Genomic DNA, 26931 nt, shown 5'->3' with positions numbered 1-26931 from the left:
AACTGTTTCTGGATTTGTTGAGTTCATTGACGTATAAATAGAACCAACAGGATATAATGTTTGAAGTATTTCAGTCTTTAATGTTTGAAGCTCTGTTTTGTCTGCTTTCTTATCTAACATTGCTGGTAGTTCATATGCTTCAAAGTTTCTGGCATGACCTTCGATATTCCTGCAACTGTTATCTAAATTGTTAAGAGTATCTTTTACGCTTGTACTCGGATTCTCTAAAGGTGCACTTGAACCCAAATCATAGTTCAATATTATGTCGTCTGCTCTAACAGTAGTGAAGGATTTATGTGTATGTTCTTTGTCAGCTTTCTTATCTAACATTGCTGGTAGTTCATGTGTTTCAAAGTTTCTGACATGACCTTCAATGTTCATACATTTACTATTTAAGGAGTTTAGTGTATCTTTTACGCTTGTACTTGGATTCTCTAAAGGTGCACTTGAACCAAGGGTATAGTTCAATATTATGTCGTCTGCTCTAACAGTAGTGAAGGATTCATGTGTATTTCTTGTCAGCTTTACTATTTAATGTAGCTTGAAGTTCATTTATATCGGAGATATTGTGTTTATGAGATTTCAAAACTTTGTTCATTGCTTCAAGTTCATCTTTGCTGGCTTTACTTTTAATAGCATCTTCAAAAGTTATTTTTGCCTTAACTCTCAAAGCAAATCTTGGTTCAACTAATACACCGTTAACAAAGAAGTATGAAGCATAAATTTCATTGTTATAACCAAATGCTTCTGGCGCTTTACCTGTGTCATACTGTACAGTACAGTGTATGTCATAACCTTTAGCACAAATGAATTTATATCTTCTTTCATTAACATCTTCAGTGCTTATTTGTTCATCCTGTGTTAAATATCCATGGTAGTCCGTTATAATCTGTTCGTCTGAAGTTATATAATGAACATGGTTTTTATCTGCTTTTTCGGCTAATTTCTCTTCTATCTCATTTATTTCAAGTTCATGCCTACCACCACCTCCCGAAAGTATTTTTCTTCAGCTCTTGAAGAACGTCCACTTCGCCATCTTTGGTGTCAATAATGAGACTTTGAGTTAAAACCTTTCCTGTCTTAATGGATGTTTGTAAAACTTCTTCTTCACCGTGTTCGGGTCATGGTCGTCATCATATCTTGTGAAATCAGAGATGTTGTCATACATTAAGCATATCTGTCTCAAAAGTTCTGCTATTTGAAACTGGAACGAAAGATATACAGAACTTTCATCATCTCCTAAAGTCAAGTCTGCTTTCTTAAGTATTTCTTGAATGTATGCAATGAGAACAGAGTACCTTGGAAAATATTCGAACAATATTTCATTAGCTGTTGGTTTTGGTGGTTCTTCTGGAGTTTCTGTTGTTTCGTTTCCTTCTGTAGGTTCTGTTGGAGTTTCTGCATCTCTTGACTTCAATGCTCTTGCTCTCAAAGACCTAAATGTTAGAGCACCAGGTTTTACAAAGGACTTTATAAATGCTTTAATAGTTCCTGGTAAGTTATTGTTAGCATTAAGTAAGTTCCTTATGCTTCCATCATGTACGTCCATAGCACTATGTAAAAAATCTATACTTTTCTTGTAGTCAGCAATAGACTGACTGTGATTTTTTAAAGATTTGTCAATACCTTTAAGCCAATCTTCATGCATGTCTGATACTGAGCCAAGAATATCATTTGCTTCCTTTAGTGTATTTTGTGCTTCTCGTAAAGTATCCAATCCCGTACGTGCATTGTTTGCTATACGTCTTACAGTATCTATTTGACTCCTTGTTTCTTGCATCCAACCAGATAAAGTTTTAATAGTATCCGAACCATTTGAAATGAAGTTCAAAGCATTTTTAACGTCATCTAAAACTTCTTCACCAAGTACTGCCCATATCTTTCCGATTTGGTATTGAAGAACTCCATATGAAGCAGCTGTTAAACCAGTATTTATAAGGTTCCATATCCATGATTTAGCAGTTTTTCCATCCTTTCCATCTTCACCATCCAAACCGTTTTCGCCTTGAGGTCCTTGTATTCCTTGTATTCCTTGTGGTCCTTGAGGTCCAGTGTCACCCTTCTCTCCTTTCAGTTCATCTTTATGTTCGTTATAATATTCTAATGTCATAAGGTGTACATCATTACTGCTACCAGCAACGCCGAGAATTTGTTTCTCATTCATGACTAAATTCTTTAGGCATTTAATGTTGTCGTCAAATCGAAAGCTCTTTAACAATTCAATGAGAACATTTAATACTTTCACTAATGAGGCATCTACTGTAGAATTTATATATTGTACCGTTCCATCATTTATGATAGGAACTTTACTTATTGTAATGAATGGGTCATAAGTGTTAAAAGTATCGAAATCAATGACTTTTTTAGTCTTTCCATCGTCAATGACTAAATCATTGCCTTCAATGGTTAAAGTTGAGTTTTCGTTTACTAGTTCATGTGCTCTTCTTGCTTCATTTGTTTCATACGCATATGCAGCAATAGTCATATTTTAATGAGAATAAAATGTTGTTCTATTTGCAAAGTACAGACCCAAACGAATACGGGACAGTAAAGCTACAAACAAACTTAGGTCTTCAGAATGAAGCGCTTGCTTTCAGAGTTGTTGACTTCAATACTATCGCAACTTTTGTCATAACAGATGAAACAGATTTCATGGAGATTGAAATAGATGACAAAAGAAGTGTTATAACATTTCCTAACAGAGCTGGGTATAGAATAGATAAAATTGCTGGAGTGTTAAATGCTCTCATAAATGAAGAAACTATTGACAACATAGATGTCGAACTCTCTTCTGAGGGAACATTGAAGTTCAGCAGCGAGAAGGAGTTTAAGATAACACGAATGAGTCATAGAGTACAACTTCTTTTGGGTGCATACCATATGACATTTCCTTTGAAAAGTGTTGACAAAACGATTGAGATGAAATCTGTTCCATACGTATGTTATGGTAATTGTTTATACATTGAGTCTAAAATAGCTAATGTCACAGGCATTTCAGGAGTTAATAGTAAAGGTTCAGTAGAATATAAATCCTTCTGTTATGCAGTCAATTCAATGTTCATTCCAAACGTTCCTGTCATAGCAACTCATTTAGGTAAATGGGTTCGCATTAGTCCTCATAATTTGAAAGACATGCAATTCAGACTTGTTGACTTTCAAGGAGAGCCTGTAGAACTGAAGGCACCAGTGCGAATGACTGTTGAAGTTGACTTTTTAGAAAATATTAAATGCAACAGCTTACAAGAGAACTCAGAGCTAAAAATATAAAGTATGAATGTTATGTATTAGGTCATGAACTTTGGTTGTTGCTGTTTGATGAAACAAATGAGTTAGTTATGTCAGTCAAGAGAACAGAAAAATATTGTGTTAGTGAAAACTGCACCAAGTCAATAAGATTAGGTTTGCATTATGAAGATGAGTTCGATACTGTTGAAGAAGTTTTGGATAGATATTACAAATTGCTAACTTGAAATTTTTTTTGACTGACGGCGCAAAGCGCCAAGATGGGCTCAAAGAGCCCTCCTGACTGCTTTAATTTACTAAAACATATTTCAAACAAAGCTTATAGTCAGTAGATAGTTTTGTATACTCGTTCGAATATTTATACTTAAACTCAACTCCTGTAGTTCCTGGTGTTTCAATGATGCGGATGTTACCTATTTTCATGAATAGTGGAGTTTGACCACAGCATTCGATTTCAGGGTCGAGATAGTCAATGACACATTGTTTCCCTGTTATTCGTGAGATAACATTTTCAAGGTCCTCCTTTGTTAGAATTATTTGGTTCTTGCTTATAAGATTTGTCAAAAGCTTCTTATCGTCTTTGAGTAAAATTGTTTGGTATAACTGAAGAAGGTAATGGTCTACGTTATCTGAAGGATTTGTTTGAACATTTGTGTAAGGATTGTCGTTGGCTTCTCTTGAAAGAATTTGGTCCAGTGGTGGATACTCTAACTTAACATCTGATGTAGCGTTAGCGTTTGAAGCTGTGTTTAAATTCACAGATTTCAGCTCTGGTTCTGGTTCTTTCAAACACTCTGAACTATAGTTCTTTATGACAATATTGTTTGTCGTTCGCGAGTCAACATTTGATGTTGGTTCAATTGGAACATTAACGGCACCAGCTAAGATGGATTTGCTTCTCATTTCATATAGAATAAAAACCTTTTATATGTATGAAATGAACAATATACTCGACAAGGGTTTGAATGTAAAGCTAACGAATGAAAATATTGTTGAATTCACTGAGACAGGAGCTGTGTATAAAGATGTAGAACTACTGAACAAAAGAGCTAAGGGAAGAAGCAGGAACATGAACAAAGGGTGGAAGCCTATAAAAATTTATGTCAATGATGGCTCAGGAGGTTCAAACATAAAGTATGCAGAAAGTTATAGAGTTTATGCTCTCAAAGGTGAAAAGCCTTCATTTAAGAACAGCTATTCTAACGCATATCCTCAAAAGCTAACGGATGGAGAAGTGGATGATATGAATGACAGCAAAAATATTAACAGAAATGGCGACAGAGATGCATGGAATTTGTTTACCATCAGTCAATTGAAGGTTAAACTTTAAAACAATGTTGGTCGTTCCCATGGAATATTTTTGACTTTAATGGTATTAGTCATGATATGAATCTCAAGGTATGAACGAGGAGAGATGAGAGACTTATATGCTTCCCAAATTTCTTCAAAAGGTAATGTTATACCTGACTGTTTCCAAATGAGTTCAATGTCATAGCGTGAGAAACCTTGAAAGATAACGAAGTCAGTTATGAGACGTTTTATGTTTAAAGCTAAAAACCTCCATGTTTGCATAAGTATTGCTACAGTTAAATGGTAATGTCTGACTTTAGTAATGATGTTAGCTAATGGTGAGTCTGGTTTTGACACTAAACCTTTTCCGGCGAAGTCGTCACAAACGAGCAGAGTGTTTGAAGGATACTTTTTGAAGGGGTATTTTGAAAGTTTTGATAGAATGTAGTTTGTAAGTCGTTTCATATCGTAAACTCCTGAGTATTGACGTAAGTGGTGTTTGTCAATAATTCTTTCCATCTCTTCTGAAGTCTTTTGCATTCCTGACTGTATAAATTCAACGATGGCATAATATTTTCTCTTACGTCGAATGTAACGTTGAAGAAATTCAATGAGTTCACTGTCTGGAACTTTAACGACAGAGGCTTGAACTTTTGACATAAATGTTTTCGCTGTTGAATCCATAGAGTCTGAAGTTGCTGATATAATGATTTGGTCATAATATGAATCTTGACCTAAACGCTCTGTTATGAGTATATGACGAATGAGGTTAAATGTCTTACCTAAACCCATCTTTCCACAATAGAAATAAACACCATTTGAACAGAACTCATAGTCCTTACTGAAAGGAAGAATAAGAGAAGAGTTAAGTTTGTCTGTAGTTTCATTCATGTCTTCATCTACGTCATGTATTAAATGCTTCATTTATCTCCATTAAAAATGCAAGTCAGAAATATTCAGAACATAGCACCGAGTCTAACTGACAAGAGTATAAAGATATACTATGAACATGTTATGATGAAACCAACCAAAATTCAAGAAAGTCAGTATACTTATGAATATCCAAGACACTGGGTAGAGTATGTAGGAGGTGAGAAAGCTATTGAAATCAGACAGGTTCGAAGTATTCCAGCAGGAAGAACAATATTATTGAAGAACTTTAATGTTTTGAGATATAATGATGAAACAAAGAAGCAAGATAGTTTTCCTGTTGCTGTGTATGTGAACTTAGATACAGGAGATGACATGAAAGTTTTTAATACAAAGCTTCAAATGGTAGTGAGAGAACAACTGACTGCGGAAGGACATCCATTACCTTCAGAAGTTACCATAGCATATAATTTTGAAACAAACTCAATAGATTTTAAAGTCGTCTCTGCAAAGAAGTCAGGTTTTACATTTAATGAAGCAGATGTATATTCGAATGAAAACTTCAAAGCTATTGCATGGTTAGATAATGACGATTGCTTTAAGAAAATATTTAAATACAGTGACTCAACGATGTCAATAGATGACCTTCGTGGAATGTTACCATCGACGTTTACAGTAGAAGGTTCAGCAGGATTGCTTACAAGATTGTCAATTGGTGGTATTTGGTCTCGTGAGAACATTGTTATAAAATCCAGTATAAGTGAATTTGCTGAAGAATCTATATTATGTCTTTCAAACTACATGTATTCGCCGCCGAAGCATTATAGTATAACAAACTTTGTCAGTAAGTTTAACATAAGACTTGTCGAACCTTCTTCAATGAAAGATGTTGTGCTACCTAAAGATGGAAAGGATGGACTCATTATTGAGATGATTTTAATAGCATATTAAATGAGCTTGTTCTTGAAGGTCATTCATGATGAAATAACTGTTGTAGAAGATGTTAGCAATTGTTCAGACATTTTGAAGCGTATAGATGAGATAAGAAAGAAGTTAGATAGACCGCAAAGTGGTGAGGGCGAAGCCCGTGAGAACGCTTATGTTTCATTGACTTTCTCCAGTAACGAGAACTTTTATTAGATAATATTGAAGAGAGATGATTTTAATATGGTGTAAATGGTAGCTTGGGCAGCTTTAGGCGCAATGGGAACAAAAGCATTAGCATTTGGAGCAAAAGCATTTGGAGCTTATGACGCAGTAAATAAAATGAGTGGAGGAAGGGTTTCGAAGACATTAGATGCAAATAAAGGGAAGATTGGAGGCTGGATTGCAAAGAAGTTAAGATTAAATAAAATAGGGCTCATAAATAAAGCATCCAATTTGGTTGCGACTGAGTCAGAAAATGCTTTAGGAAAGGACGATGAGTTTGCAAAACACGCAAAAGACTTTAATGACCAGATGAAAGGTGAAACAATGCATTTAAATAGAGTCGATGGAACTAAAGAAAATGTTTCTTCTCCACCAGTAGTTCTTCCGTATGGTCCCTATGGAATGTATGGAAACCCTTACGAAAGACCATTTGACCCATTGACTGGTGGAAGTAACTGGTATCATTACGGCCGAAGAAGAAAGACAGTCAAGTTGGAGACAGACGTGAAGAAAGCAACTAAAAAGAAACCAAGGAAGAGAGTTATAAAGCAATGAATTCAACAGGGTGAAAAAAGAGGTGAAAAAAGAGGTGAGATCTCACCACTTCACCTAAATTTATTTTTGTGCTATGTTTTCATACGTGTGAGGGTGGTGATATCATTAATTTTTAAGTTTATTTTTTGTTATTTTATTTTTATATAAATGACGAAAACTATTGAGATAACAAACTACAACGGTCATGAGTTCAAGAATTTGTTCTTCGTTCCTCGTGAAAATACATTCTATCAGATACGAGGGAGAAAGGGTAAAGTTAGTTTGAGCGTTTATGAAGGAATGAAGAATGGAAAGTTTATACAAGCATACGATACAAACGGTAAACGTGTTTCATTAGCTTTGTCAAAACTTACTAACATTTATTTTGACAGTGACTTTGACTCTGACGATTGGAGCGACAGCAGCGATACTGAAGAATATGAAGTATTGTGTGAAGCACAGCAATGGGAGGAGTTGCAATACTTTTGTAAGTGAGAACGTTTATTTTTTACAGTAGTGAAGTCGTTTGTGAAAACGTTAGTGAGGTGAAGTGGTTGGCGGTTTTATAAATATTTAAGGTTAAGTTGGTGTTTGTGTTTGTGTTGTAAAATATACGTTAACGGTTTTGTAAAGTGTCAAATTCACATATAATGGGTAAGGAGGCTCGCAGTGCCTCCGTACACAAGATATGTATACTAACTCTAACTCAAACAAGGCCATCAGGAATATGATCGGTGAAATTAAGATCCCAGGTAAGTCTGCTATCCCAACAATCACAAAGTCAATCGAAAAATTCAGCCATTATGTTGTTGACGACATGGTTCGTGCTTCGGAATTCCTTGTTATGTGTCATGAATAAAATCATCTGTTTAAGGGTCCACTGTAAAAATTGAAAGTCTCTCAAAATTGAGAGGCGATTTGCAAATAATCGTTATCGTCATTTTTCGAAAATACACTTTTCCTAGTGTTCTGATTAATATTATGTGAATACAACAATGAAGCATATGTTTCAATAAGATGGTAATATATTCTATCACTTCAAATCTCATAAAAATTGCAAAATCAGTGAGTTTTATAAGAACATGATTTTTTCGAATTTTTTCGCTTTTGGATGCGTGTTTTGAAAAATAGATATTTTCGAATTTTAATTTTATCTTAAGTATAAGTTTTATATTAGGAATTTTTTTGACCTATTTCTAATCATTAATTCCAATGTTTTTCAAGGAATTTAATTGAGAAGAAATTAGGAATTTCGCTTTAATGCCATTACAAACTAATATTATGATGCATAATATATATATTTATTGAGGCTAATGCCGGGATATCTTGCATTTAAAAAAAATTCAAAGAATTGACAATTGGATAGCACAAATTTAATTCCCTGGACAAAGTATTATTGTTTATATATTCAAACCATTATCCTTAGTTTAGATATGTTGGCCAAAAATTTTCGTGTTATTTTTTGTGTTTAAGCATAAATTATGTATTTACTTATGAAAAATAAGCATTTTATTCATTATCATAAAGATATACCATAACAATTGATAAAATTTTTTAAAAAAAAATTGTGTATTTTAGTGGGTATTATTCTGGATAATGCCAATTTTTACAAGATTTAATATTAACCATATCAATAGCCGACTCAATGTAAAAATTTAGATATTATTTTTTCATTAATCAAACTTTGATAAATTTTAGTATAATGAACAATTTTGTTTCGTGTATGATACAGAAATGAAAAGCTTAATTAATATCATTTTGCATTTTTTAAAGGATGTTAGAGTACATCTACATTAAAAAATCAGATTTGAACTGCGATACTGCATCAAATTGATGCATATCTGATAAGGATCTCAAAAGAGTAAAGTTAATTTTTTTGTGTTTTTTTAAGTTTTGGGCCTTAGTAAAACACCATCTCGAGCAATATTTTTGGGACGACGATAGACCTTATTTGGCCTTACAGTGGACCCTTAAATTACTTAAACTTATTTTCATCATTAACATGATGTTTGCATTCAAAGTCACAGTTAGAAATCCATAGAAGTACAATGTTTCATCTTTCGATTCGATACTCATAATTATATATTTTCAAAATCAAATTTCCAAGAGTACTCCAACATCCGGGTTTAATGGTTTGCCTGTCATTCTTAGCAAATTCAAAGAAAATGCGAGGATTACTTATTGAAATAATTATTTTGACACATTGAATAATATCGCTATTACAGTTGAATAATAGAACGATTATTCTTTGATAAAAACAAAGGTATACATCAAACATTTTCAATATCATGTTTGAGAAGAGTTTTTTTTTCTCATGTGATTTCAAATTTTAGTCTTTTATAACTTATACTTAGCATCCGTTGAAGATACCAACAAAAATTTTCAGATTAAAAATTATTGCTCGATGAGCTGCTCATTACTTTGAAATAGGATGTATTTCATTAATACAATAGTTAACGATTCATTTCATATACTATGGTGTAATTTCCAGAAAAAATTGATTATATTAAGCTGAATGCATACTTTTTATAAATTGTATTACGCTAGAACTATAAGTTCTAGTTGTGTGCTTCATTGTAAGGCCAAACATTTATTGTTGCAATATTGAGAGAAGAGTGTAAAACACCAAAAACAAGAAAAAGTCTATAGATCTAATATATTTATCAATGCAAATATTAATGGGATTAAAGAGTCAGTTTTTTGCGGCAATTTTTCGGAATTATTGGATTGTTGTCAAATCATAAATCAGTTTCTTGAGAAAATATCAGTCTTCTGATATTTATAAATGATTTCTCGCATTTTTTCCTCAATTGTTTCAATCAAATTTCATGGTCGGATTTTAGAAAATAAATAAGTCATTTTCAGCAAGTATTTATCATTTTATTTGCGTTTTGAAATATTGTCAATTTTTCAAAGTTTGCGATTTTTAAATAATTAAGCCCATTGCTTTGCAGTTTGTTCAGGCGTTAGTTTCTGTGAACAAGAACCAACGAAAACAGGCTTTGGCAAGTCAGCTTTAATTTACAGCAGTTTGAGACTGCAGATGAAAGGTATTTCTCCAAAATCAAAATATAAAGCAAAAAATCTTTTAAATGGGAGCATTTTTATGTGATTGCTATTGGAACAGTTGCCATATAGCTAAAATTAGTTGCGAATCAAGATTTGTTGAAGAATGTTTTGTAAAATGCAATAAACCTTGTTTTAGAATATAAATATTGCTCAAATTTTTAGCAAGTAAAGTTCATCTTCACAATTTTTCATCGTAAATGGTCTCAATTTTTTGATTAACTTGTAACTCGAAAAAAATATATTGGATAATTAGACTATATATGAATGCAATTCATATTATTTTATCTATTTATCCCAACATATTCAGAACCCATTGAACTTAGCGATCGATTTGAATGGCGATCATTTTCAGAGCAATTAAAAATTTTTTCGAAACTATTGCTCTATATGCATAATATATCCAATTTTTGCTTATTTTCATGAAGATGATCTACAATTCTGTGTAGCCTTTTGAGAACTATTTTAGCCTTATGCGATGAAATTGAGAGGATTGAATAAAATTTTTCGTTCTCAATTTCCGCTAATTCAAACATAATCATAAATAAATAAATGTCTGACTCCGAAGCGTCCGACATTCCTGTAGTACCTACAGGAACACCTAGCCCGAACCCAGAGCCACAAACTACTACTCCAGAACAAGCTCAAGACGCAACTCCAGCTCCTGCCCCACCACCAGCTCCAGCTGCTACAGAAGCTCCAAAGGAAGAAAAACCAGCTCCAGTTGCTACACCAAGAGCAAGTGAAACACCAAGATCATCTAGAGTACAAAGAAGAACAACAGACATTATCGCTGCTAATCCAGAAATGGATGAAGAGCAAGAAAGAGAAAATGATAAGAAGAACTCACCAGCTGGTGCCCAATTCAAGGCTATGTTCTACAGAAGATGGATTGGCGTCAAGAGATCCCTCGTTTCTGTTATCTCAAACATCATTGTTACTTTGGTCGTTTCTTGCTTAGCTATTATCGTTAAAGTTCTTATGGATTCCATCGTCGAAGATCAATTTATTAAATACAACTTCACAGCTTACCCATTCGAAGCCATAGATTTAGCTGTTATTGCATCAGATTATAAGAATAACTTTACGAATAAGCCGTTCCAACAGAAATATATCAACGTTCTTACAGAAATCTTTAAGAATGATACTGGCCACGATCCTGTTATACACCTCTTTGACAACATTGAAGATGCTAACAAGTTCACATCAAAATGCAGAGAGGAAGGCATATTTGTTGCTCTTGGTATTGGTCTCCCAGAAGAATTCAACCCTCAGGGTGGCAACAACTTGACAATGCTTTGGAATGATACAATGTCAATGAGTATCAACACACTTTTGTTCTCAAACCAGTCACTTATCTCCTATGTTAACATCTACAGACTTGAATACGCCATGCTTACAACACCAACAGTACCAGCAGCTTGGGATCTTCCATTTATGGCTGAAATGAAGGGATATCTCTTGGGAAACTACTCACTCTATGGTTTTAATCCACATGCTAACTTCAATATTATCTACTCTCTTTTGGCTGGCCAAGGCCGTGATATCGTTTTCTCCGTCGTTGCTCCACTTCTTATTGCCGCTGGTTTAACATCCATCATTACAACAGTTATCATTACACCAATTCTCGATATCCAAGGCCCAATCAGAGCATATATGGTTTCCTGCTCTCTTGAAATCCTTCCATACTGGGTTGTCACATTCATTTTCGATTTCATCATCTGGACAATCGAAGTTACATTAGTTTGGCTTTTGTTCGTTGTCTGCAGCATTCCAAACTTCTCAAAAAACCTCGGCCAATCATACTACATCATCTGGATCTGCGGTCCATCAATGATCCTTTACATTTATGTTCTTTCATTCCTCTTCACAAACGCCGATTCTGCTGCAAGAAACGCTTTCATTGTTAACATCATTCTCCTTATTATCCCAATCATTGTCACACTTGTTACACTCGATTTCAACGATCCTCTCAGTTCAATCAAGAAGACAGACTGGTGCGGCTGGATCTACGGTCTCTTCCCACCACTTCTTATGGAAGGCTACATGCAACAAGTTTTCATCTACTACAACTACAACACAGAAGGCCTTAAGTACTACTTCAAGAGCTCATCATCTGCTCAACCATACTCCCTCTATGTCTTCATTGATATCGTTCTTTATGGTGGTATCCTTACATTCATTGAGAAATGGAGAATTTATCTTCAGAGAAAGGCTGCTAAGTCCAACTTCGGTGACTATCATGACTTCTTCGATGAACAGAAGAAGAAACACCCAGTTACACAGGAAGCCCACGATATGGAAGATGAAGTTGAACACACAACAGACTACGCTGTCAGAATTCACAATGTTTCCAGATTGTTCTTCAATACAGAAGGCAAGCCTATTCCAGCTGTTAACAAGGTTTCTCTTGGTGTCAAGAAGGGATCCCTCTTCGGTTTCTTAGGTGCTAACGGTGCTGGTAAGACAACACTTATCAACATGATCACATCTCTCTTACCACCATCTGATGGTACAATCGAAATTAACGGTAAGGATATTATGGTCGAAAACGATCCATCATTATTGGCCGTCTGCCCACAGTTCAACACACACCTTTGCATGGATATGACAATCAAGGAGCACTTCCACTTCTACTCATTACTCCAGAGAATGAGTCCAGAACACGAAGCTAGAAACAGCCAGAGATTACTTCAGCTTCTCGAATTAGAGTCATTCGCTGATACTCCAATTAGAGAACTTTCTGAAGGTGATGTTAGAAAACTTGCTATTGCTTTGTCCTTCCTTGGTCGTGCTAAGATCATTCTTCTCGATGAACCAACAGCTACATTGGATCCAGTTTCTAGAAGACAGGTTCACGAAATGATTTTGTACTACAGAGGCCAGAAGACATTCATGCTTTGCACACACTTACTTTCTGAAGCTGAAGCTCTTTGCGATAACATCTCTATCATGATTAAGGGTAACGTTTATACAGTTGGTTCTCCACAGTATCTTCAGTCTAAGTTCGGTACAGATTACAAGGTTGATATGCAGCTTAACGACGAAACAGATAAGACAGGCGAGCTTGTTGATAAGTTCTTCCAGGAGAATATTCCACAAGCTGTTCTTTCTATCAATCGTCCAGTTGCAAGAATTTACAACGTTCCTGCTACATCAATCGAGTTAGGTAAGCTCTTCAAGAAGATGGAAAAGGGTAAGAGAAATGGTAATGGTTACTCATACTACACTTGCTCATCTTCATCTCTTGAAAAGGTGTTCATGGAAATTGTTCGTATCTCTGAAGGTGACGAAGGCACATTAATGTAATTAATCGAATAAAGATTATCTATACTTTTATTTTTTATTAATTCTTTATAGAATTTTTTTAAATATTTTCAAAATTTTGACTAGAACATTTTTTTAATGTCGGATCAAGACACTCACCAAAATAAATACAGCACTTTGCGAAGCATATGGAAATACCACACCGATTTATATCATGCATTGTATCAGTTAAAAACGGAAAATGAAGAAGATTTAAACTCAAATTACAAACTGATCAAAACAGAATTGATTGATTCAAAGAAATACCCACCAAAAAGGATTATGGGAGATATTTTAAATATTATCCCGTATAATAATCGCTATACAAAGTCATATTTATCTCTTGCCAAACTCATATCTGATGAATATCATGTCAAAGAGGTCATCAATATTCTAACTATTTCTAACTTCTTGTTTTATAAAGAATATGGAATTAAATTAGACAAATATGATGATTTCGAAGAATTTAACTCAGAAAATCTCGAAATTCATTCAGAAAATACAATTTACAGAGCAATTATGCATAACGACTTAGAAAGATTCATCCAATCCACGGAAATAGGAGAATTTGATAAAGACGAAAGACTTATCAGTATATTATATCCACACTTTAAGAAAGGATATTCATTACTTGAATTATGTTGTTACCATGGAGCAGTTGATTGTTTCAAGTTATTAAGAACGAAATTTAACTCAAAAATAACTGAAACATGTCTGAGATTTTCGTTTTTAGGAGGAAATCAAGAGATCATGAGCGAATGTTTGAAATATCAAGAACCAAATAAATATTGCATGAAATATGCAATTATTTCACACAACATTGATTTTGTTACATTCTTGATGAATGAGCACAATATAGAGATCAATTTGTCATTATGTTGGGAGTATAATAATCTTGAATCCCTTTTAGTTTATTTTGATCAAACTAATGATATTAACAATTGTTTTTACTATTCTGCATTGCTTTACATACCATCCCTTTGCGAATATTTCCTATCACTTGGCGCCGATATCAATGATAAAGTTGATGGACGAACCGCTCTTCATATTGCTGCACAGAAAAATTATAAAGAGACAGCTGAGTTTCTTCTTTCTCATGGTGCAAATATCGATGAAAAAGATAAATATGGAGTAGACGCTCTATATCATGCATCAGAATATAATTCTAAAGAAACAGCCGAAGTTCTTCTTTCACATGGTGCAAATATAAATAAAAAATATAATGAAGGACAAACAGCTCTTCATATGGCATCACATTGGAATTGTATAGAAACAGCCGAACTTTTTCTTTCACATGGTGCAAATATAAATGAAAAAGATAATAATGGAGAAACAGCTCTTCATTATACAGCATATCATGATAGTAAAGGAACAGCCGAACTTCTTATTTCACATGGTATAAATATTAATGAAAAAGATAATTTTGGAAAGACCGCTCTTCATACTGCAGCAAAAGAAAATTGTAAAGAAACAGCCGAACTTCTTATTTCACATGGTGCAAATATCGATGAAAAAGATGAGGATGGAGAAACCGCTCTTCATATTGCATCAGAACATATTTCTAAAGAAACAGTCGAAGTTCTTCTTTCACATGGTGCAAAAATATAATGTTCCAACATAAGAAGCTTCTCATTCTTCAAATTGAATATGTTCTTATTGATAAAAATATTGCGCACCAGATCGATTTAGAAGATTGACAATCTTTCTGTAGTTGTCATTCTCGTATTGCCTTTTTGTTGCGTAATCAAGTGCTGTCTTTTCATCACTGTCTATGTCATTAAGATTGACATAAATTGAAACTAAATATTCAACAACTTCAAAATGGCCATTCTTTGCTGCACAATGAAGTGCAGATTGATTACAATTTGTTTTATCATTTTTATTACATCCACATTGAATAAGACATTTAACCACTTCAAGATGACCAAAAGACGAAGCAACAATTAATGGAGAAAATCCATTATACAATTTCTCATTAGGATTTGCTCCAACTGATAAAAGATATTTAACTGTTTCAAGATGACCATTATATGATGCAAGATAAATACAACTTGCACTAGTAAATGGTTTATAGTTGACATCACAGCCAATACTTTGCAAGTATTTAACTGTTTCAAGTCGACCTTCTTGTGATGCAAAAATAATTGCATTAAATCCATTAGTTTTATTGCACCAATCCTTATCATAACCAATATTAATTAAATATTTTACAATTTCAAGATGTCCATAGAATGATGCTAGAAGTAAACAATTATTTCCATTTGTTTCAATTGAATTTCTTTCACAGCCTCCTTCAATAAGAGATTTTGTTAATTGAAGATCTCCTTTAATACATGCTAATAGAAGTGGAGTACATTCTTCTAAATTCCTCTTTTCGCTTAATCCAACTGCACATGAAATGGACATTTTCAGTTTATCACCTTGATCTGAAAGTTGTTTAAGGAAATTGTAAACTGAATCAAAATCTGAATTTGAACGCAATTCAGAAATCTCTGCAAATTCATTTTTGTGTTGATTTTCTTTCATTCTGTACTCATTGATTTCTTTTTCCATAACAAACAACTTTGATTCGAGGTTTTGAATCTTGTTTTTTAATTCCCTCATTTCTTTGGAATCGGATTGATTTTCTCCATTGAATTTCTCAAAGTAATCAATTAATGAGCGTGATGATTTGAGTTTAAAAAGATTGTTGTAGATTTGAAGGACATTAATCGCATCTTGGAATGAATTAATGAAAACATTGCATTTACGAGCAAACTTATAAAGCATAGTTGTACTATACTTTGATTTGCCTTGAGAAAGAAGTATTCTGAAATCGTTTGAGTTAAGATTTGTTTTCTCGAAAACTTGAGGGATAATATCTGAATCAATCACATCATAAAAATTATCTTGATCGATATATTTTTGAATATTGTTCGCAATGTGATCGATATCAAGAATAAGACCTTGGCTCATCCAATAAATTGTTTTTGAAAAGTCGCAACGTAAAATTTTTAGAATTTCTCCCAAACTGCGTAACAAAACCCAGGGAACTTTCATTCTTTTAGATTTGCTCTAAACATTTATTTTTCATTAGTCATCTAATGAAAATCATCCATGCTAAGTTAATTTGAATTTTTAAACGTTCACTTTTTCGAATTTTTAATTATCAATGACTTTCCTTCTTAGAGAGATTTTACTTGAAGGCCTTGGAATCGAGAGTGATTTAAATTGGGGAACAGATGAAACAGGCATATCAGCAATCGATTTAAAACTCCTTCCGCCTGGATCTGGTGCTTTGATTGCCAAAATTGCAGAACTAGGCAAAATATTTAAAAGACTCGAAGAAGCGACAGAAGAACAAACAGAAAATCCATATAGACAAGCAATATTAGATTCAGTAGATAGTTATTTAGATTCATACCGTACATCTATCTTAGAAGCAGATACTCAAATATGCGATGATTTATTAACAACAATAACTGCTTTGACAGCACATCTTGAACCATTCCAACACGAGCTCAAATACATTAATAAAATTTTTCAACCATTAATTTCATTAAAACCACTGCAAATGCTCAACAAAATACACGAGAATGTAGTTACTTCGCCACCACCAATAGATAAAAAGCTCGGCGTTATAGAACATTCGTTACATCAAGTTGCGATTGCTCAACTTGACGGATACTTATATTTTCATCAAAAATTGCCTGATATATTTGAGTTTAAAGATAATAGAATCATATATTCAAGCACAGAATCAGCTGATTTCCTTGATAAACGAAATTCCGATTTGCTACTACTTATTGTTAACGTTACATCAGACTGTCCTGATCTTTTCGATAAGACCGATCCTCCTGGTCTCGATAGAATGGAGCAATGGATCAATGTTGTTTCTCATGTGATGTCAGCTCTTCTTGCTCAGAGATTACAGCAGCAATGGCCAAAATATTACGATTCCTTATCACTTTTATTTACAAAACGTTCAGATTACTCCTCAATTATTTCTTGTCGTCTATTGTTACCTAATGCCACAGCTTACAACATTGATTTCGTTATAAAGAAGCTTGGATTCCAGGTAAAGATAGTTCCAGAACTGAAATGGCCAAAGTTTACACTTAAATGTAATTTACAACCTCCTCTCGACATGGTTGTAACCCAAGAACATCAGCAATTCATCTCAGATCTAACCCATTTCTTATATTCCTTATCAATAACAGATGAATCTCTCAAAGATTTATGGGTTATCATGAAAAAGAAGACACAATCATTCAGATTCATCTCAAAAATTATGTCTTTGGTCAAAGTTATCAAAGACCATTTAGTTTTTGCCATAATTGTTCCAAGTTTGGCAATGCTCTCCCGAGATCCATCAAAAATCACAGATTACTTGAGATTTAAAGCCCAATTTAATGGGTTTATAACAAATCTAAGAAGTTTATTCCCTGCAGATAATGAAGATCTGTTCAAAGCTGTTCATTCCATTCAACAAGCAATTGTTGATACTCGAGGTCTTCTTTGTTTTAGAATAGATACAAGTGGACAGACTGATGAACAAATTCTTGATCAGTTGCTTGAGATCTCATCAACAGTTAATAAAGATATCAGAACAATTGCTGAAACCCTCAACACTGGATCAGAACAAGGAATTGAAACTATTCGTACAATTGAAAGAATTATTGGAAGTTCAACCGCATAATGTTTGTTTTTGTTTAAATTGTCTAGATATTTAAGAATGTTTTATCTTTATTTCTTTTACACAGTGATGTATATACATCATATATGCTACAAAATGATGAGGTGTTGATATTTTTCACATTGATATCGAAGAAGTTTTACTCCTTTCTTCTAAGATAAAAAGTCATATACAATAGCATTTGTCTATTAGGAATTAAGAAGTTTTAGAACTTCTTATGAGTCCATTTGTGTTGCAATTGTTAATGGTGCAAAACCTTTCATATTTTCCGGTATTAGAATTGGAGGGTTTTACACCATATACAATTGCATTTGAAGTGGCATTGTTTCTTTAAGGCTATCAATTGTTGTTAAGAAAAAAAAAGATTTTCATTAAAGTAATTTTTCTCAATGGCATCAGCAATTTCAATCTCTTTTTTTCTTGTTGCAAAATGAAAAGCAGTAATTCCATATATTTTTTTTAAACTTTGTTTCAATGGCTAATGCATAAAGATGGAAGAAAGGAAGATTCATTTCAGCAAATCATTGAAAAGAACAAAGAGATTTCGTATGTTAAAGATCTTTTATCTTATAAAATTGTTCAATAAAGAAATAAATGGGGTATTATTATTGTCGTCGGAAGTTTTTCAGACGACAATGCGAATTTTCTAATTATATAATTTTTATCCAGATAAAGAGCTACTCCATATATAATGTGTGTTTGCGCACGATACACATAGATAGCATTGATGTTCTCTTTTGTTTGGTTATCAAAACTTGCTTGGAAAATCTCTTTTTTTTTTAGACGACAATAAAATAATTCTCAAATAAATTTTTGATAAAATAATTTTTTTTATTAAAAAAAATGTTATTCAGCTTCAAATATATTTTTCTCTATACCAGAAACGAGTTGTTCTCGTCTCTCTGTTGGGAACTGATACAAATCTACAACATGTTTTGCGACATTTATCATATTTCTTCCGTATACTTCAAACAATCCTCTAAAGACGTTCTTCTTTGATTCCAAGAAAGTCAAAGGATCTTCAACTTCATCCTGAAGTGCTGCAACAACGGCGTCTCTTATTATGACACCTGCCTGAACAATTCCAGATTTTCCTGCCTCAATCTCGTCAATTCCTTCTGGAACTGTGTATTCAGCAAGAGCAACACATCCTTGTATGAATTCTGGATCAGATTTAACTGTTTCTGGGATCGCATCCATAAGATTTAGGACATTTTCTAATGGAGCACCTGTAATCTCAGCAATCTTGAACACGGCGTTCTTCATACGTGGTGGATGTTCGGATTCCATGGCTTTCATGATCATTTCGTGTATGAATGAGAATTTGACTAATCCTTCAACCATATATGCGCTTAACTGCATGAAGAACAGGGTCCAAAGGCCAGGACTCTCTTCAACACGAACGTTCTCTTGGTAAACATCGAAATAATCTCGGATGATATCCGTAAGTCGGCCAGAATCCTTAGAAATGTTGGAAAGACATGATGCCGCGTATTGTACAAAGTCATTGGCGTCTTTAAAGTGCCTTGGAAGCTGTCTAAGTGTTAATCTGATGATTTGTTCCGGTCTGAACTTCGTAAATTGGATATCTTCTTCATTCAACCAGCTTCTGAACTCTTGTTCGAGTGTTTCAGCATCATCAACATCATGTGGATCCTCTTTCTGCTCTTCTTCTTGTTTTTTGCCAAATTCGATTCGTAAACCTGTTGTTTGGACCTTTGGATCGAGGGCACGTCTATCCCATTTGTTATCTTTGAGGTTGAAGAGCTCTTCGACGAGGAATCTCTTGTATCCAAAATGAGAAGGATGATCTTTGAGGAATTTATAGAAAATTTCAAAGTTTGGACCAACTTTCTTTCCACAAATGTACATTCCGCACCTTATTACATCAATTGCACGCTCTCTTGGTTCATTTCTCATAACATCGTTGAAAAATTGATAAAGAGCATGCTCAGGGCCCATTCCTGCATTGAAGAGAGCTGATAGCCATACAGCGATGCATTGGAATGAAGCAATAGGCACTGTTTGGGATTCTCCGATTAATTTGTTAGCTGCATCGTAGCTCATGCTAATTAGGAGCTCTCCGAAGCCAGGAGACTCATTTGCGTAGACAATTGCGTATGTAATGAAGTTCGTGAGTTGAAGATTTCTTTCTGGAAATTCTGTATCCATTGTTGCTCGATCTAGAAGCAATCCGATGACTGCTTCGTAGCCAATATTGAGATTCTTAACATCTATGACGCTTTTTTCTATATTTCTTGAGTTCAAACGGTTCAATATTCTTTGTGCTGCTGCACTCAATGCTTCTGGTGATTTTTCATCGTACAAACCGACATTTTTTGCTGCAGCGGAGCTTATGAACCTATCACCATCATGCGCAAGAAGTTTTGGTTGACCTGTGAGTGGTTGCTTCGGACGCTGTGGTTTCTTCTTCTTAGGCATCTGATCAGACTGGTTCTGATTCGTCTTTATGCTCTTAAGATGAAGTAACATGATAAATCCTGGTGTCATAAGCTTAGTCGTGTAATTTGCGGGTTTCATTGCGAGCATATCTTCAACTGTATAGTAGTCTTTGACAGGGAACTCGAGACTTGGTGAAAGAGGAATGGATTGTGCTAAGTCAGACTCAGAAACAGATGGCGTGATATTAAGATCTACGCCGTTTTTAGAGAATGAAATTGATTTGCTGATACTTCTTGTAATGGTGAATTGCTTTGTAGGCTTGTAACTATTTTGTATATCAAAAGGAGTTAACGGAGTTTGCGGTTTCTTCCTCGGCTCAACGGTAATTTGATGCACTGGTTTTTCCTCTCTTTGCTTATTACCTCCTGGCCTTGGTTGCTGCTTTTTGGATGAAAATAGTTGTGATGCTGACCTTGGAACGCGATTCATTCGCGAAAGGGTCCAAAACCGTAAAATCAATTCAATCGTAGATTTTTAATTGTGAAGTTTACAAATTCGATTTGATTTGTGACCCCATCATATTTATATGCGTCTTTAATGAGATTTCGGCTCACAATCCATAAATATGAACATATTTTAATTCTCAGGCTTTAATATGGATCTGAAATTTCATTTATTTCAATTGTTTGAGCTATCAAGCGCGAACAGGCATTTTTAATATCAACTGAGCAGGTCATATAGATTTCTCATTATAAAATTGCCTCAATAAGATATGTTTCAGATAATCCATAACAATTTTAACTTCTTATATATTAATATTACATTTACGACTTCTCTGGCATGAGGAGTTCTTAAGATGTATATCAAAATCGTTTCAATTCAACTTTAAATTAAAAATTATTTCAGAAATCAGAGAATATATATGGTTTTAGATAGAATTAGAATGAGGAAAATTAAATGAACAAAAAAAACTTTATTAACTAATAAAAAATTACATAAAATAAACAAAATCAAACAAATTTAGTATTGCAAGAGTTGTTCCTCTTCATCAGGGTTAGGAGCCTGTTTCTTTTTCTTCTTCATTGCCAAAAAGAAAACAATTCCAGTGATAATTATCAAAACAACTAAACCAGCGATTTGTATATAATCAGCTGTTGTAAATCCTTTGTTGTTCTCAGGCATATGGTCGGGGTCAATCAGTTCCGGAGCGTCCTGTTGCTTCACTTCGAACACGGGAACAGTCATTAAAGGCATTGCTGTTGCTGTGTGTGTTGGAAGAGGAGATCTCTCTGGTGTAGGAGCCGGAGAAGGAGGAACATCTGTTTGGCAGAGCCACTCATCGAAATCTGGTCCGTAATCAATGTATTTTTGACGACTAATTATTGTGAAATTTGAAAAATTCCATTTGTCATTTGGAATTATTTGTTTTTGCTTTGGAACGTCGGTCCTACAGTTTATGAACTGCATGCCATCAACAGAACGTGTTGTTCCGAACTGACTAATGACTACAAACAACATTTTCGTTTGAATAAAATCCCAATTTTCAAATTTAAGTCTGAAATGACATTCTAGAAGAGATGATGACTCCACATGATAGATACACTTGTACATATAGCCATACGCTATCTTATATTCCTTTAAATTGTCACAATCTATAACCATAAAATTCATTCCAGAAATATTAACGAAAGCGACGTATTGGAAGTTCAAATACCTGGCATTTCTACCAATTGCAACACATGCAGCACGGGAACTGACGCCTGAGAAGCTTTGGTTGAGGTATGTTTCGCAAACTCTTTCTCCTTCTAGTTGGTCGGCATGGGATTGACCGGGTATCTTCTTAGGTGATGTTGCATGTCGTACAATCTCTGTACAGTTCGCCATTTGTGAGCATTTCAAAACATATGATTGAGCTTTATCTCCTCCGTAGCAAACAGTAAAGCAAGTCTTATTAATGTAACCTGTGCTTCCACTGAAAAGTATTGGTCCCCATACTGATCCAAAAACTTGAGCAAACGCGCATTCTGTGATGTAAATATTGAAAGAGCTTGAAGTTGTCGTCTTAATATATATAGCAGAGTACTTGTTATCTGGATTTAATATCATTTTGAATGTACATCTTATAAATGTCATGTCTTCTTGTACTTCTCCAAAAGTAAAATTATAAAAAGTTTGCATTTCAAGTATGCCTTGATCTAAAACAACTGCAGAACTTTGGAATTTTTCGAATGACACTTGTTTGAATTGTGAAGAAAACGAGCTACTGTGAGAATACATAAATGGTTTGGTAAAATGATGAAATTTCGAGCTAAAAAAAGATAATTTCTCTCTATTAGACATCATTGATCGAGATAAAAAAGGACTTTGCATGTTACCTGCTAGACGCAATGATGTAATTGTTAAATTCATATTTTGTGATCGAAATTGTCACTTTTTAAATTTGATTTCGTATATGTCGCTCCATTGTTATTATGATTAAATGTATTAAAATAATGGCTTTCATCTCTCTTCAATGTAGTAACAAAGCTCACTTTCTTCAATTTGGGATGATTATTGATTTGATTCTTCCAAATTTACCCATATTTATGAATGTATCCTAGACCTCAGCATTTGCTAATGTGTTAAAGGAGTTTGCTTCAACAGCTTAATGGACACCTGGACACATATCAAAAAGCATTGTAGAATCTGATTTTATTTCTATATTTTATAAAATTAATATATGTTTGTATGGGAAATTTGGGAGATTCAAAACTCAAAAAATAAATCTCGATAATTTTAACATATCTTTATTCACATTTGTTTATTAGATTTTGGAAGTTTTTATTAGATTTTTAAAGACGAAAACGAGGTCAGGTATGTGGGGCTTCCAGGGGCTGCGCCCCTTCTAGCCCTGAAGATGTTTAGTATAACTTTGTCCGGACAAGTAAGGGTCTATCGTCGCTACAGGAAAAGTTACAGGCGTTCCAAGGAAGTATACTTTGAGAAGCCTTCTTCTGGGTCGAAAACATTATATAATGTGTCGCTTTTCACAAATTATATATGTTTTCATGTTTTGTCACTTTTCTGTCACTTTTCAGGAAAAAAACATTTTTATTATTATATATAAATGAATTTTACAAAACCACCGTTACCATTCTTTGGAAATAAGAGTAAATGTAAAGATATTCTATTGAGAGAACTTAAGAAACTACCGAATGGTCTAACATTTGTAGATTTGTTCGGTGGAAGTTTCTATATATCCCATTTGTGCCATACAATATTCCCAGACTCAAAGATTATATGCAATGACTTCGACAACTATATGGACCGTCTCAAACATATACCAGACACAAACAATATATTGAAAGCGTTAAAAGAAAAGATACCTATAGGTAAGATGGAACGTATACCATTAGATAAGAAAAATATTGTGAGAGAGGTTTTGAAAAAAGCAGAATATATAGACTGGGATAGTATATCTGCTAGACTATTATATAGTGGTTCTATAAGAGTTCATGACATTGAAACACTTATGTCAAACGTTTTATATCTTAACTATACAAATGTTTTCAAAGAGGACATAGAAAAATATATTGAGGGTATAGAGTTTGTGAGATGTCGTTGGACAGAGTTGTATGAAAAATATAAAGACAAGGAAAATGTTTTCTTTATAGTGGACCCGCCGTTCTATAACACATGCGATTTTCAATACCAAGTAGACTGGACTTTGAGAGACTCTTTAGAAACTTTAGACGTTTTACATAACCATCCATGCTTTTACTTTACATCCGATAAAAGTGGTTTGGAAACCGTTATGAGATGGTTAGAGGACATACATGACTATGAGTTTAGATATGACAAGATAGAATATGAGAGAGGTCCTATAAACCGGAGAAAGTGTCATAACAAAGAAATTTTACTAGTAAGTAAATGTGGTTTGAAATAGGACTACTTGTTTTAGGTTTTTTCCATTGTGTCATTTATTTATTTGACGTGGCAGAAAAGTACAGAGAATATGAAGATGAACCAATGCCTGCAAATGTTCAGCATATGTACTCGTAAGAGATATTTTTATCTAATATTAAATGGACGCACAGAACTTAGCGAATGCACAGCAACCTGGACAACCAAACCCAGAGAATATTCCAAATGAAGTTAGAATACAAACTGCAATGGCAAACTATGGTCAAGTGCCAACAGATGTACAAATGCAAACTGCCATGTCAAATGACGCTGCGTTAGGTTTGCCACCATGGTATGCAAATATGAGATGGAAAGAGTTTTATACAAACCCTGAAGTGGGATATAAACAACTTTATGCAGATGACGCGAACACAGGAGTTGACCCAGAATATGTTTTCTACCAGAGGAGAAACAGAATGTATGAGCTCCAGTTAAAGAATGCTATGGAACTCAACAGGAAACGTAAGAGACTAGGCGGACATTAGATTTTTACATATAGTAAAATGGGTTTCTTCAGTAGTATTGGAAACTTCTTCAGAAGAGTTGGAAGAGGTATATGGAATGGAATAAAAACCGTAGGAAGAGGAATTTGGAACGGAGTCAAAAATATTGGTAAAAGAGTAGGTCAGTTCGTTGGTATTATACCTAAAGACCCTGAACCAGAAGAACAAGCTCCTGTTATACAACAGCCTGAACCTGCACCACAGTCTAGTTGGCAACCAAATCCAACACCTCAACCGTATTAAAAAATTATATTTTTACCGTTCGATAGTAGTTGTATATGAAACTAAGTTCTAAGTAAAACGCATGGTATAATGGAATTATTCTTTTTCTTCCATCTGTTGTAAACCATACTTGAAAGTCTGAAATACTTCCACTTGGTGGTTCATATAGCTTTGTAGGTTTTTCGTAAAAGTCATTTGCCAAGCATAAAAAAGAGTTTTGTGCACCAGAAAATGAAGCATGAACTATAATAGCATCTGAGTCGAAAACATTTTCATATGTTCCATTAGGGTTTTCGACTTCATAAAAGTCCGGGTGTACTGGATATTCTGCAGGCTGATTTAACATCCTCATAAATCTATACCATGCCAAGTTGTTATATTTTGTAGAAATATAAACGTTTTCTCCAAGGTCTTCTATTCTATTGATTTTAACAGTTGCATTTTTCCTGTCATATATAATATCGAGATGGTACTCTCCCTCGTCAATGTTATACTGGTTTGCATATTCGATATAGATGTCGTTTATTTTTTCTTGAAAAGCTTGAAGAGTTGTTTCTAAGTTTACAAGCAAATTCACTTGTAAAAGTTTTCCCTGTTCAAATTTCTCATACGTATGTTTTTCTTTGTTATAGTATCGAACTTCAAAACCGACTGTAAATGGGAAACCATGTATGGCTTCTGAAATGAACTTCATTCTACGAAAGCCAATAGCTTTTGTGACGGATGGGTCTCTTAACCATCTTAATGGGTAGTCAAAACGATAGCCTTCATGCTTTACGGTCTCTGTCTCAAACTTTTGACCGACATTAGTAAAAAGTTCATCTAATGGTTTAGTTGTAGCAACTCTTGAATTTTCTTTTTCTATTGGAAGCATATTTTATCTAGAATAAAAATGTCAAATGAAACAGCGTCTATGAGAGAAATACAACACAACCGACAACTCATTATACAAGCTCTAAATAAGAACACAACAAACTTTTCAAACTATTCTAAGATATCTGAGTCATTGAAAGAAGGAAACTTAAAACTGACATTAAACCCAATGACAGATGAGTTTCTGTTTCAAGACAATAAGAACCATACTGTTTGTATAAATCCAACAAAAGGAACTTTAAACGAGAAACCTATAAAAGAACTTCTTTTGAAAGCAGATGTTGGCAACAAAGCTGACAAAGAATATGTAGACGATGCAATAGCAAAAGAAGAAGAAAGAGCTAACAAAGCTTATGCAACAAAAGAACATACTCATCCTGAACTAGCAGACAAAACATATGTTGACAATAAAATGTCAAGTGAAGTGACAAGAGCTGAAAACGAATATTCTAAAAAGACTCATACACATACTATATCTGAAATAACAAACTTACAAGAAACCTTAAACAGGAAAAGTGCCGTTGGACATACACATACCATTGCAAATATTGCAAACTTACAAGAAACCTTAAACAGTAAAAGTGACGTTGGACATACACATACCATTGCAAATATTGCAAACTTACAAGAAACCTTAAACAGTAAAAGTGACGTTGGACATACACATACATCTTCTGAAATAACAGACTTAAACGTTAGCCTTGAAAATAAAGCAGATAAAACATATGTCAATGAAATATACCAAAGTTTAGTTGGAACAAAAAATATTGAAACTATTGTTGGTGACTTTTCTTTCAATGAAGAAAACAAATATTTTAGATGGCAGTTTGTACATTCCTTAAAAAATGGTATACG

At 34.0% G+C, this 26931-nt stretch overlaps 17 protein-coding genes and 1 pseudogene across 18 annotated transcripts, besides 3 other annotated features; 9 read left to right on the top strand and 9 right to left on the bottom strand.

Moving 5' to 3' along the window:
- Positions 1-7787: part of a mobile genetic element that runs on past the window's edge.
- TVAGG3_0532340 lies at positions 45-598 on the bottom strand (annotated as a pseudogene). Its single transcript has one exon. A coding segment is annotated over exon 1 (554 nt).
- Positions 1299-2164, bottom strand: TVAGG3_0532330 (organellar and viral DNA polymerase type B; the record flags this gene model as incomplete). The annotated part of the gene is made up of 1 exon (XM_051237629.1): positions 1299-2164. A coding segment is annotated over one exon (866 nt), but the record flags the coding sequence as incomplete, so codon positions are not given.
- Positions 2503-3267, top strand: TVAGG3_0532320 (uncharacterized protein; the record flags this gene model as incomplete). Its single annotated transcript, XM_051237628.1, has 1 exon — positions 2503-3267. One exon carries the CDS (start codon positions 2503-2505, stop codon positions 3265-3267), a length of 765 nt encoding a protein of 254 aa, XP_051095452.1.
- Positions 3532-4146, bottom strand: TVAGG3_0532310 (uncharacterized protein; the record flags this gene model as incomplete). Its single annotated transcript, XM_051237627.1, has 1 exon — positions 3532-4146. The coding sequence occupies one exon, from the start codon at positions 4144-4146 to the stop codon at positions 3532-3534; it is 615 nt and encodes a 204-aa protein (XP_051095451.1).
- TVAGG3_0532300 (protein of unknown function, DUF4106 family) lies at positions 4577-5424 on the bottom strand (the record flags this gene model as incomplete). Its single annotated transcript, XM_051237626.1, has 1 exon — positions 4577-5424. A coding segment is annotated over one exon (848 nt), but the record flags the coding sequence as incomplete, so codon positions are not given.
- TVAGG3_0532290 (uncharacterized protein) lies at positions 5586-5780 on the bottom strand (the record flags this gene model as incomplete). Its single annotated transcript, XM_001581995.1, has 1 exon — positions 5586-5780. One exon carries the CDS (start codon positions 5778-5780, stop codon positions 5586-5588), a length of 195 nt encoding a protein of 64 aa, XP_001582045.1.
- TVAGG3_0532280 (uncharacterized protein) lies at positions 5806-6354 on the top strand (the record flags this gene model as incomplete). Its single annotated transcript, XM_001581994.1, has 1 exon — positions 5806-6354. One exon carries the CDS (start codon positions 5806-5808, stop codon positions 6352-6354), a length of 549 nt encoding a protein of 182 aa, XP_001582044.1.
- Positions 6580-7107, top strand: TVAGG3_0532270 (protein of unknown function, DUF4107 family; the record flags this gene model as incomplete). The annotated part of the gene is made up of 1 exon (XM_001581993.1): positions 6580-7107. The coding sequence occupies one exon, from the start codon at positions 6580-6582 to the stop codon at positions 7105-7107; it is 528 nt and encodes a 175-aa protein (XP_001582043.1).
- TVAGG3_0532260 (uncharacterized protein) lies at positions 7255-7581 on the top strand (the record flags this gene model as incomplete). Its single annotated transcript, XM_001581992.1, has 1 exon — positions 7255-7581. The coding sequence occupies one exon, from the start codon at positions 7255-7257 to the stop codon at positions 7579-7581; it is 327 nt and encodes a 108-aa protein (XP_001582042.1).
- Positions 7788-7959: 172 nt separating the features above from the next.
- Positions 7960-9055: a mobile genetic element.
- Positions 9056-10704: 1649 nt separating this feature from the next.
- Positions 10705-13461, top strand: TVAGG3_0532230 (ATPase activity, coupled to transmembrane movement of substances; the record flags this gene model as incomplete). The annotated part of the gene is made up of 1 exon (XM_001581990.2): positions 10705-13461. One exon carries the CDS (start codon positions 10705-10707, stop codon positions 13459-13461), a length of 2757 nt encoding a protein of 918 aa, XP_001582040.2.
- Positions 13462-13557: 96 nt separating this feature from the next.
- Positions 13558-15066, top strand: TVAGG3_0532220 (ankyrin repeat and SOCS box-containing protein 4 family; the record flags this gene model as incomplete). Its single annotated transcript, XM_001581989.1, has 1 exon — positions 13558-15066. The coding sequence occupies one exon, from the start codon at positions 13558-13560 to the stop codon at positions 15064-15066; it is 1509 nt and encodes a 502-aa protein (XP_001582039.1).
- A 45-nt stretch (positions 15067-15111) lies between these two features.
- TVAGG3_0532210 (protein ubiquitination) lies at positions 15112-16413 on the bottom strand (the record flags this gene model as incomplete). Its single annotated transcript, XM_001581988.1, has 1 exon — positions 15112-16413. One exon carries the CDS (start codon positions 16411-16413, stop codon positions 15112-15114), a length of 1302 nt encoding a protein of 433 aa, XP_001582038.1.
- A 173-nt stretch (positions 16414-16586) lies between these two features.
- Positions 16587-18154, top strand: TVAGG3_0532200 (gamma tubulin complex protein family; the record flags this gene model as incomplete). Its single annotated transcript, XM_001581987.1, has 1 exon — positions 16610-18136. One exon carries the CDS (start codon positions 16610-16612, stop codon positions 18134-18136), a length of 1527 nt encoding a protein of 508 aa, XP_001582037.1.
- Positions 18155-18888: 734 nt separating this feature from the next.
- TVAGG3_0532190 (armadillo (ARM) repeat-containing protein family) lies at positions 18889-21122 on the bottom strand (the record flags this gene model as incomplete). The annotated part of the gene is made up of 1 exon (XM_001581986.1): positions 18980-21025. One exon carries the CDS (start codon positions 21023-21025, stop codon positions 18980-18982), a length of 2046 nt encoding a protein of 681 aa, XP_001582036.1.
- Positions 21123-21461: 339 nt separating this feature from the next.
- TVAGG3_0532180 (uncharacterized protein) lies at positions 21462-22951 on the bottom strand (the record flags this gene model as incomplete). The annotated part of the gene is made up of 1 exon (XM_001581985.1): positions 21557-22813. One exon carries the CDS (start codon positions 22811-22813, stop codon positions 21557-21559), a length of 1257 nt encoding a protein of 418 aa, XP_001582035.1.
- A 1649-nt stretch (positions 22952-24600) lies between these two features.
- On the top strand, positions 24601-24963 carry TVAGG3_0532170 (uncharacterized protein; the record flags this gene model as incomplete). The annotated part of the gene is made up of 1 exon (XM_051237625.1): positions 24601-24963. The coding sequence occupies one exon, from the start codon at positions 24601-24603 to the stop codon at positions 24961-24963; it is 363 nt and encodes a 120-aa protein (XP_051095449.1).
- An 18-nt stretch (positions 24964-24981) lies between these two features.
- Positions 24982-25224, top strand: TVAGG3_0532160 (serine threonine-protein phosphatase family; the record flags this gene model as incomplete). Its single annotated transcript, XM_051237624.1, has 1 exon — positions 24982-25224. The coding sequence occupies one exon, from the start codon at positions 24982-24984 to the stop codon at positions 25222-25224; it is 243 nt and encodes an 80-aa protein (XP_051095448.1).
- A 4-nt stretch (positions 25225-25228) lies between these two features.
- Positions 25229-26077, bottom strand: TVAGG3_0532150 (uncharacterized protein; the record flags this gene model as incomplete). Its single annotated transcript, XM_001581984.1, has 1 exon — positions 25229-26077. One exon carries the CDS (start codon positions 26075-26077, stop codon positions 25229-25231), a length of 849 nt encoding a protein of 282 aa, XP_001582034.1.
- Positions 26078-26530: 453 nt separating this feature from the next.
- Positions 26531-26931: part of a mobile genetic element that runs on past the window's edge.

The sequence above is a fragment of the Trichomonas vaginalis genome, chromosome II, assembly GCF_026262505.1.
Source record: "Trichomonas vaginalis G3 chromosome II, whole genome shotgun sequence".
NCBI lineage: Eukaryota > Parabasalia > Trichomonadida > Trichomonadidae > Trichomonas > Trichomonas vaginalis.
This window is presented reverse-complemented; position numbering and strand designations above follow the sequence as displayed.